General features: G+C 34.1%; 2 protein-coding genes across 2 annotated transcripts; one reads left to right on the top strand and one right to left on the bottom strand.

Moving 5' to 3' along the window:
- Positions 1-3,654: 3,654 nt before the first annotated feature.
- On the bottom strand, positions 3,655-5,594 carry LOC107911234 (cell number regulator 6). Its single transcript, XM_016839111.2, has 5 exons — positions 5,252-5,594; positions 4,989-5,098; positions 4,626-4,740; positions 4,266-4,531; positions 3,655-4,170 (listed from the first exon to the last, which is right to left on the bottom strand). The coding sequence occupies exons 2-5, from the start codon at positions 5,094-5,096 to the stop codon at positions 3,922-3,924; spliced, it is 738 nt and encodes a 245-aa protein (XP_016694600.1). The 5' UTR covers positions 5,097-5,098; positions 5,252-5,594; the 3' UTR covers positions 3,655-3,921.
- A 2,609-nt stretch (positions 5,595-8,203) lies between these two features.
- LOC107911881 (uncharacterized) lies at positions 8,204-9,951 on the top strand. Its single transcript, XM_016839852.2, has 4 exons — positions 8,204-8,912; positions 9,046-9,193; positions 9,291-9,387; positions 9,478-9,951. The coding sequence occupies exons 1-4, from the start codon at positions 8,617-8,619 to the stop codon at positions 9,741-9,743; spliced, it is 807 nt and encodes a 268-aa protein (XP_016695341.2). The 5' UTR covers positions 8,204-8,616; the 3' UTR covers positions 9,744-9,951.
- Positions 9,952-10,337: the final 386 nt, after the last annotated feature.

Below are 10,337 nucleotides of genomic sequence, written 5' to 3'. Positions count from 1 at the left end.
TCTCGTTACGATCAACTAAACTTGATTGAAGGGAAGAGGCTGAAGGCTATTCGTCAAGGTCAAATGTACCAGAAGAGAATGATGCAAGCGTACAATAAAAAAGTACACCCCAGGGTGTTCCATGATGGGGACTTAGTATTGAAAAAGATTCTCCCTATGCAAAAAGATTTCAGGGGGAAATGGATGCCAAATTGGGAAGGACCCCATGTGGTAAAAAAGGCTTTCTCTGGAGGGGCATTGATACTAGCAGAGATGGATGGCAAGGGCTTGCCTAACCCGATAAATTTAGATTTTGTCAAAAGATATTTTGCTTGAAGCAGTTGAGGTGAAAACCCGTAAAGGGCGCAAAAAAAAAAGAAAAAAAGGAGAGGCCAATGTGAAAACCCGTAAAAGGGCACCTTGAGACCAAAGGGGTTTTGAATTGAAAACCCGCAAAGGGCAATTCAAATTTGGATCCAAATTGGGGCAAGCGGCAGTCTCACTACACTTGAATCGACAAAGAGGAGATAAGCTACATCTTGGGGCATCAACAAAATAGATCCCTTGAGCGCGTGCCAAGTTTAAAAGGGTCCTCGAGAAGTTCGTACAGGGAAGCTCAAACTGCGAAATCTGGGGTACCTATTCTGTTCCTTTTCATCCGTTTTTGTATCTCAAACAATGTCTGCTCTCTTCGTTGATACATCTTTCGCAAATTTTGACTCGAATAAATTTCAGTTCTACCTATCATTATAATGTTTTTTCGAGTATTTTTATTGAAATAATGATTAATAAACTAATAATGCTTTCAAAAGAAGGTTTTGCATATTACTCTGAAAGGTTTCTAAACAATACGAGAACCTGAAACAGGACAATTATTTAGAACTCACCGAGCTTAAAAGGGCTAGAAACGTGTGAGAAATAAGGAATTAACCGCATCTTCAAGTCCTCTTCTACTGAGTTGAACAATAAGGCATATGTCAGGAATGTTACCTTAGTAAACAACGAGCGATGACAACCCAAAAATTAAAATGGATCATTCTCATGACATTTTGCATTTTGTGCATTTAGCATCTATAATACATGTAGGTAGGAGCATTTGATTCATATTAATCATGGCATCCTAATCATCTAGCATAGGCATATCACTCTCCTACAGATGGATTCCCCAGTGGACAATGTAGCAGGATGGCAGATATCATCAGCCTTATCTTTACTGAGCAGGAGTGGAGCAGGCTAAATACCAGATCTTATCTTCACTGAGCAGGAGTGAAGCAGATGAATTTTGGAGAATCTTATCTCCACGTACCGGCGATGGAGCAGATTCCAATCATCAGCTTTATCTTCACTGAGCAGGAGTGGAGTAGGCTAAATATACCAAGTCTTATCTTCGCTGAGCAGGAGCAGAGCAGATCAAATTTTGGTGAAACTTATCTCCATGGATCGACAATGGAGCAGATTTCAGCCACCAACCTTATCTTCACTGAGCAGGAGTGAAGCAGGCTAAATATACTAGATCTTATCTTCATTGAGCAAGAGTGAAGCAGATCGAATTTTGGAGAATCTTATCTCCACGTACCGGCGATGGAGCAGATCCCAATCATCAGCTTTATCTTTACTAAGTAGTGGGTAACAGGCTAAAATTTGCAGACCTTGGCTCTCCGGGCAGTGGTGGAGCAGGTCGAAGACCCGCCTTAACCCTCTAAGCAGTAGGGTAACAGGCCAAAACTATAGATCTTAGCTTCGCTGAGCAAGGGCGGAGCAGATAAAGTTTCAACAAATCATATCTTCATGAAACAGCCATGAGGCATTTGGAAGCAGTAAGATGCAGTGGGTTGCGACAAGGTTATACCAAGAAGCCAAGATCTAACAGGACCGGGCAAAATTGGCCCTTTTAAGTTTTTGCTCTATTCTCGTTACACGATAATGAGCAAAGAGGGGCAGCTGTTAGACCTACTATATTATTTATATTATTTTTTATATACCATAGTTTTTTTTATCGAATATTTTTATACTAAATTATTATTTATTATTTTTCACTTTCACTAATTTAGCATTGTTATTTTAACTTTACTATTATCACTATATATATACGTCATCGTTCGACATATTATTTTCACTTCTATTATGCATTTTCGTATCGCTAATATCTTTATTGCTATGTTTGTTATGTTATTATATTTATTATTGTTATAATTATTGTCGATTTTCCTTATATTTACTATATTTCGGGTATTAATATTTACTATGTCAAGTTTATTATCATATTGCTATTTTCATATTGCATGTCATCATTTTTTTTGTTATGTTTCAACCGCCCCAAATTCATTTTTATTTAAAGATTTATCCTCGATTGTTTTCAAAATAAAGGCAATATTCGATATTTAGGATCCTCGGGAGGATTGTGCCATAACTTACTGGGTTACAACTTTCCTCGTTGAACCTAAATAATCGGGTACCCTTCTTAAATCTAATTGTATGAGGTTCAAATAAAAACCTATTCTTGAAATTTGGGACGTTGCACCCTAACTTACTGGGTGTGGCATCGCGTTATACTGAGTATAGTGATTTCCAAAATCAAGGCAACCTTCGGTATTTGGGAGTACTGAGAGATTGAGCTCTAACTTATTGAGTTCTAATTTTTCATTAGTCCCGGAGGACCGAATATCCTTCTCTTGAACCTTCATACTTGAATTTTAAAAATCGAAGACCAACTTAGTCCCGAAGGTCTGAAATGTTAAATCCTAACTTACTGGATATGACATTTTCCTCTTTCGAGATGAGTAGGTCTTTACATTTTAATCCGGTTCTCTTTTAAATAAAAGGATCGTACTCTAAAGTCTTTTCAAATTTTGACACCAAGACATTAACTAATCAAATAGGTACCAATTTTTGGGCGTTACGAGGGTGCTAATCCTTCCTCGTACGCAATCGACTCGCGAGCCCATTTTCTCAAACTTAGCAGACCAAAAAAAAAACATTGTTTTAATAGGCCCAAATGTTTTGTTAAAACGATCAGTTTTAGGGTGGCCCAATCACACCTCAAAAAAGATTGGTGGCGACTCCATATTTTTAAAATCGATCCACGTTTTTCAAAACTTAAAAAAATGGTTTCGACAGGGTTCATGTTAACTTATCAAGGCTGGAATATTTTGCTTTGAATGATGAAAACTAGGAGGTGTTTTTTGGGCTAGCATGCGAAGAAATCAAGTTATCTTCAACGATAATTTTTCTGAGTGGAAAAACACGCTGGACAAGGCAAAACGTTTAAGCCGAGAATTTTGTGATAAGACTCAAGCTACAAATGTGAAATAATAGGGGAAAGAAGAAGATATGGCAACATGTTTATTGGCAGCGCCCTGAATCGGGATGGCTCAAAGTGAACACAGATGGTGCTAGGCAACTTGATAATGGTTTTGCAGCAGCTGGAGGATGGGTCACAGATGAAAATGGTGTCTGGCACTCAGGATTTGCAAGAAATATAGGGATATGTAGTATTGTCGAGGCTGGATTATGAGGTATCCATGATGGATTGATATTAGAAAGTAAGAAGATGACAAGAAGAGTGATATCTTTGTAACAGACAGCTTCGCAGCATTAGACTTTATTCGTGGAAAGGGTGAGATGGATTACGACATTACTGTACTACGAAATGTCAAAAGAATAATTGTTAATAATTGAGAAATTGATCTCTAAAGAAATCGACTAGTGAATAGTATGGCAGCTATAACTTTTAATTTGAACCCGGGTTTTACCGTCTTCCCACAGCCACCTAATATAGTGCCTAGAGTGATTGTAGTTTAAATACGGGTAGTTTTCTACCTTTACCAAAAAAAAAATGGTAGATGAATTGCTGCAACGACAATAAAAGACATAAATGAGTTCCTTCCTACTAGTTTTTTTCTTTTAATGATAAAAAAAATATTGATAAGAAAGAAATCAATCCTATATTGGTGTTTTCTCCAATTTTGGTTGTTCATCATTTCCGTCAGGTACCGTAGATGGAGGTAAGGCTGGTGCAGGCTCCTCCTGTTTCTGCCCATCAGAGGTCATTACTTGAACCGGCGGTGGCTTAAGAAGGGTCATTTGCATATCGACGTTATCAGATAAATGGTTCTTCAATTCCCTGTGCTCTTGACACAAGGCACACCAATGCAAGCAGCAGTGGACCAAGCAGGGATGACATGGCGAATTCTGCAGTTAAAACACAGACCACAACTTAGCAAATCACCTAACACCCATAGCTTCTTATGGGCGTATAGATTCTAGAATGGGGGGGGGGCGTATACCTTGAGATGATATTTCTTCTGCAGGGATTGTCGAAACAACCCATTGTAGATGCCGCACAACCACCAAGCAAAAACCAGGGTCTCACCAATGAGAAATGATGTTTGAGGGTCAATGCCGTGGAAGAATAAGGTGGTTGCTGCAATCACCATCCCGCCTTCTACACATAAAGCATGACAAAAGCATGCATCATTCCTTGTTATATCGTCTCTCAAGGTTTCAACATTTTGCCCGAACAACAAACATGGACAAAACAGACCCGTCACGCCTGCAATAATCATCCAACAATTGCAGCACTGTGAAACCATAAGGAATGATAGTAACTATATGAAAACAAAAAGATAGATTAATTGGACTCTTACAGCTCTCAGTATCTTCAAAACAGCCGAAAACTCCAGTTGTCCAGTCTTCATCAGCAGGTGGCTCATAGCTTTCAGGTAGAGGTTGCCCACATTCAAGGCATCTATGTACCACTAACTATATATATATAAAATAAAAATTATCAAGCTTTGGCTTCCCACCATGCCATACCACTTCAAATAGCCAAAAACAAAAAAAGAACTTGATTTGTTCAAACCATACTCAGACCTAGATCTTAAAAAATGAACTAAAAGAAATGGGTTATCGTTACAAACACCAAATCCGAGATTATATCAACAGAAACTCATTATAATAAAAAGGAAAATGATTATTAAATAACAATGGAATGGAAATTCTATACCAACCTGAGGAACTTGAACGGGTTGATTGAGTTCTCCAGGGTTGATCTCTTCAAGAGGCTCTTTTTCCTTTGTAAGCCTTACGTAATGTGATGGTCCCTTGCTTTCATCCATCTCTAATCAAAACATTACAAAACAAAAACCAAAACACCGAATCATCAGATACATTTAAACTTCCTGCATGTGTTTTAACAATGTAAGAGGGAAAAAACACAGAGAAGGTTGAAAGAAATTCTTAAGCAAAAAACAAAAATGAATAACGAAATAACCAGCTCCGAATCTGGAAATGTTTCCTTCTTGGCCTTGTATACGAATCAGTCAGTCTTTCCATTTTTTTTACTGTGATTTTCCATTGCCTTTTCCTACGGAGAGGGACGACGCTAACTTTGTTTTATGGGGAACAAGTGTTGGAAACAAAAGGCTTATTAATAAAGAGCAATTTGTTTCATAATATTCATTTCGAAGTTACATAATCCATTGACGTCCTTGAGAACCGAGAAGCCCCAAGGAGGGTTATTACTTATTATATAGTCGAAATTGTTAGAAAAATAACCCCCCCAAAAAAAAAAGTTCCAAGTTGGGAAGCAGAAGGTGAAGATTTAATGAGATACAGAGCCGTATTTTAAATTTTAAATTTGTATCTACAAAGATAAAATATTGTCAATATTTATAAAGATTATATTTTATTTTGTTGACTTGGTCTGTGTTTTTTCATATTTTTAGTGTTCATTTAGTTATATACGTGGATGGTGAGATTGATTTCAATTTACTTTAAAAATAATATGATAGTGAAATTAAATATTATAGAAGTGAGATTAAAATGCATAAAATAATTATTTTTTTTGTTAATTTTATGAACATTGTATTATTGAATACTTTCTTAAACAAATCTATTATATACAATGATTAAAATTTAAGCTCTATTATTTATTTAAAGTTTTTTTTTCAAGTATTAACAATAACTTTTAGAATAATTAATATTTTTTTTCTCATAATTTGGAAATTGAATGGTGGTGAAAAGTACAGTGGTTAAAGATTTTCTCATTTTGTGAGAAAAGGATGTAGATGCAATTTTATAATTTTAGTTGATATTTGTAGACAGAATGAATGCATTAAAATCCCTAAGCAAGTGAGGCATAAATTTTAGGGGAAAATAAGGTAATTAAGGATGAAACTTATTGAAATTTGATTGGTTGGTGAAAAATAATGATGAAATTGAAATAAAAAAATGTAAAATTTTCTATATATTATTTTAACATGGGACGATAACAAACAGCAACGAGGAGAAGAAGGAAGGTGAAAGAAAGCATAGGAAAATGAAAAAAAATAGATAAGTACTTAACTGAATACAAGTTAATTTTTTTTAATTTGAATATTTGAGTATTTAAATTTTAATATGAAATTATTAAATAAGATATAATTATGATTATTGAATATGTATATTGAATTTCGTAGTGAATATGTAATTAAAGGTATGTTAGCAATATAATAAATGATAAAGTAATAATTTAGCGATTAGTGAATTTTATAAAACTAAGGATGAAAGTATAAGGAGTGAAAAATTATTTATTTGTCAATGATTGATAAATGAATAGATGTAGAATAGTGAAATTACTATAGAAAGGGCTAAATTGTAAAATGTGTAAAATTTGATATATGAAATGAATATTGTGATTAAAGGTTTACATGAAGTGACTAATGATATTCAAATGTTATAAAAATAAATATTAGATTTTCATGAATTTGGGGATGAAATTGTAAAATATTCAAAAATTACTATGTGTTTTAAAATAGTGAAATAAAATATTAGGTGGAGTATTATAAGAAAACAAAGTACTTAATGATAGTGAATTGAAATGTATTGTGCTAAGTTTGTGAATACATGTTATGTTTTTACTTTTATGAATTGTGAATAAAGTGAACATACATGTGAAATAAAAATATAACGAATGTGTTTATATGATTCAAAGTGAATGCATAAAACGATACAAAATGATATATGTGTGATATATCAAATATGTTATATGAAAGTGATTTAAGAAAAAGACTTCGATATGTGAATGTAAAAGTTGATTAGTGACTATATGTGTTAAAGTAAAAGCTATAAGTTATAAAGTTAATTTAAATGATTTTATATTTTAGAAAATGAATTAAAAGTTTAAGTATATTAGTGAAAGAAACTGTGTGAATAAATGTTATTAAAAACTTATGAATTATATATATATATATATATATGATAAGATTGAATTTAGTTAAGTACTTATTAAACTATTTATGTAGACTAACACATTTAAACGCGTAGGTAAAAAAAATAGATAGAAGATACGAAGAGTACTTCTTCATGGGGATCGCATTGACTCTCAAATTTTCAAGACTCTCTTGGGATATGATTTTGGACTTAAAAATGATATGTACTGTGTTATGTTTAAATTGTACTTAAATGACATTATTGGAAATTACATGGTGTTTGATAATGAAAAAGTAAATATAATAATTTGAATGTTAACCTAATGCATTTTAAGTGTTAGTGATTGAAATTTAGGTAATTTAATGCCAAATGTGACATTCGTTGCTCGAGTTATCGATTTACCTTGGGAAATGGATGTTACAGATAAATGGAGATATAAGGAGGTGAGCATTATGATAAAATTTGAGAAAGAAAAGGGGATAATATCATGTGTCTTTCTATTTCTAGTATTTGAATCATTTTGAGCTATCATATCTTCTGAATTCAAACTGTTTTAATCTTACAACCTTATAAATTTAGAAGACCTATGTATACTATAATATGATTACAGTATATATTACTAAATATGATGAATAAATAAATTATGATATAATTACATTTTATCAACTAATCAAATCTAAAAAATTCGAATTCATTATATTAAACCGGGGGGGGGGGATCAGGCATGTGACACGGGAGGCAAACAGAGATGCTGACTTTGTAGCAAGGCACTTCAAAGAGGGCCCCCGTATGAACTGCAGATACTAGAAGATTCACTTGCTAGAAGCTGGAGTTTGCTAATGGCAGATGTGGGAGCTGGCTGAATAATCAACACAAGTCTTAGATAAGGGCGTTTAGGACTTCTCCTTATTGAACAAAAAAAAAATCTTAAAAAAGTTAGAAAATTGAATTATTATGGTGATTTGTCTGTGTTTCCTTTTCGAAATCACAGACTATTTACATTATTTTTTTCTTTTCAAAGGAAAGAAGATATATATTACATTTGAAGTAAATCGAAATAGTTTTTGTTTTTAGAATCAGTCTGAAATTTATATAGAATTTTTTATTTGATATATAATGGCCGTTAATTTATTTTAATTGTAGGAATAAAATTTTGATTTTAGTTTAATTTTTAGATCCTATTTTAAATTTACTCATTGCATGTATAAATTTTATTCAAAATAATATATACATGTACAAAATTCAAGATTTCGTATGTATAATTATATAAAATATGTATCACAATTACATATGAAATTTTAAAATTATCTGCAAGAATATAATCTCAGTCAAACCAAAGGAAGGGATAAAATCTTGAACTTACTATAGGGTGCCCTGCAAAAGCTAGGCTTTGGCTTATCCAAACAAAACCAGACTTTTGATTACGGAAAACTAGCTAGCAGAACTATGGGAGGAGGAACCATGCACATCGACTTTCCAAAGATTCAGTTCAATTCTTCTTCCACTACTCTCTCTGCTGTTTCTTCTTCCTCTTCACATAACCTTAACCTTTCAGTCCCATCCAATTATGCTTCTCCACTTAGACCTTCTTCCTCTTCTTCCTGTCAAAATGAAATTTGCAAAAAACTAGAAGCTGTAGATGGAAATGAAAATAAAATAGGAACTGGGTCCTTCAATAATTTTATTTTGGGACCAGTTCCATCCAAACCAGAAGTTGAAAATGCTTTGGCTGCTCTCCACAGGTGAGTGGGATTTCTCACTTTCTGCTTGCTGTGTTGATTTTGGTAGTTTTGCATCTCTTATATGAGAAATTTATGCTCATCACTTATTCCCTTGGAGCGCTTCATCCAATTTCGCTTTTGTTTTGTGGACCAGTTACATACATGGGATTTCTTCATCTACACCAGAATTTAAATGGTTGAAGCCTCTTTTGGACAGCTGTCACTCGAGAGGGTTGCTATGTCAAGGTCTTGGTAGAGTTTACGATGGCTTAACTTTGCTCCTCACTGAGCCATCTGTCAAGGTGCTTTGCCTATATTTGTTTTACCAGATATTGTTCCTCAAGTTCTTCTGACCATGGTTTTTTTTTTTTTTGCCAAATTGAATCGATGTGCATGTAGAGGCTGGTCGTTTCAATATCATCTGATAAAGCTGTTTGGGATGCTATAAAGAACAACGAGTTGGTTCGGAAGCTCCTTGACTTGCCTCTCCCTGCAGGTCTGTTCCTGATAGCAATATCATATTATGAATGCTCTTTTTATTTTGTATGATTCGACACTCCCTTCCCTGGTGTTATGTTTCTTACAGTTGAAAATGGAAGGCCTGGGAATTCTAGCGGTGAAGCAGAGCCAGACAATGACATCTTGCAGTGGATATTGGACTTTGCAAAAGCTAAAGTCTCAGAGCTCGTATTGAAATTCCAATCACTTCTGAATGAGGTGTTCCGAAGTGGTAAGAGAGAAAAACCTAATGAAGAAACCAGAGGTCAGTTGGAGGAAGAAATCAGATCTTCCTTGATTCTCTCAATTGTAATACTGTTGATCGTGATTGTAGCTCGGGTTCAAACAGTTTGATCAAACACCAAATCCTGTTTCATACAAGGTAACCATGAAAACCAAGAGGGAAGTTCAAGTGCTCGGAGGGAGTGCATCCGTTTCTGCATTCTTCTTCTTAGGATCCAAAATGATAATGTAATCTCTCTGTATTCAAACTGTATACCCTAAAAGTGTAACAATATCAAAGTATGTACTAAGTAAATGAGCCTTCAATATTTGCCTTGAACCTGAAGAAGTTGATGCATAAATGTATGCGTTCTTGTTGCCAGAGAAGTTTGGGTTGATAATGGGAAAATCAACGTTGGCAGTATAATACACTTGTGGAAACCATTTTTTTGAAAACAGGAAATCGACTTTTGAAAACGAAAAGTTGAAAGTCGCCACCAATCGTTTTTAATAGGGTGTGATTGAATCACCTCAAAACACGGTCATTTTTAATAAATAAATAAATTTTTCAAAACGAAGATTTTGGTCTGTGAAAATAGAAAACCGGTTTGGGAGTCAGTTATGTACGAGGAAGGATTAGCACCCTCGACACGCTCAAAATTGGTACTTGATTGATTATTTAGTGTCTTAATGTCGAAAATTAAAGATTTGGACAGAGTTCAAAAT

Source organism: Gossypium hirsutum, chromosome A11, assembly GCF_007990345.1.
Source record: "Gossypium hirsutum isolate 1008001.06 chromosome A11, Gossypium_hirsutum_v2.1, whole genome shotgun sequence".
NCBI classification, from domain to species: Eukaryota; Viridiplantae; Streptophyta; class Magnoliopsida; order Malvales; family Malvaceae; genus Gossypium; species Gossypium hirsutum.
Note: the sequence above shows the minus strand (reverse complement) of the source record. Positions and strands in the feature narration are given on the sequence as shown.

What these genes read in the sequence shown, in the direction of transcription:
- LOC107911881 (XM_016839852.2), top strand. Translation starts at nt 8,617, where the DNA reads ATGGGAGGAGGAACCATGCACATCGACTTTCCAAAGATTCAGTTCAAT. An exon ending in GCTTTGGCTGCTCTCCACAG is followed by an intron (nt 8,913 to 9,045) that starts GTGAGTGGGATT and finishes TTTGTGGACCAG; the next exon opens with TTACATACATGGGATTTCTT. An exon ending in TCACTGAGCCATCTGTCAAG is followed by an intron (nt 9,194 to 9,290) that starts GTGCTTTGCCTA and finishes ATGTGCATGTAG; the next exon opens with AGGCTGGTCGTTTCAATATC.
- LOC107911234 (XM_016839111.2), bottom strand. Translation starts at nt 5,096, where the DNA reads ATGGATGAAAGCAAGGGACCATCACATTACGTAAGGCTTACAAAGGAA. An exon ending in AACCCGTTCAAGTTCCTCAG is followed by an intron (nt 4,741 to 4,988) that starts GTTGGTATAGAA and finishes ATATATATATAG; the next exon opens with TTAGTGGTACATAGATGCCT. An exon ending in TTTTGAAGATACTGAGAGCT is followed by an intron (nt 4,532 to 4,625) that starts GTAAGAGTCCAA and finishes TGATTATTGCAG; the next exon opens with GCGTGACGGGTCTGTTTTGT.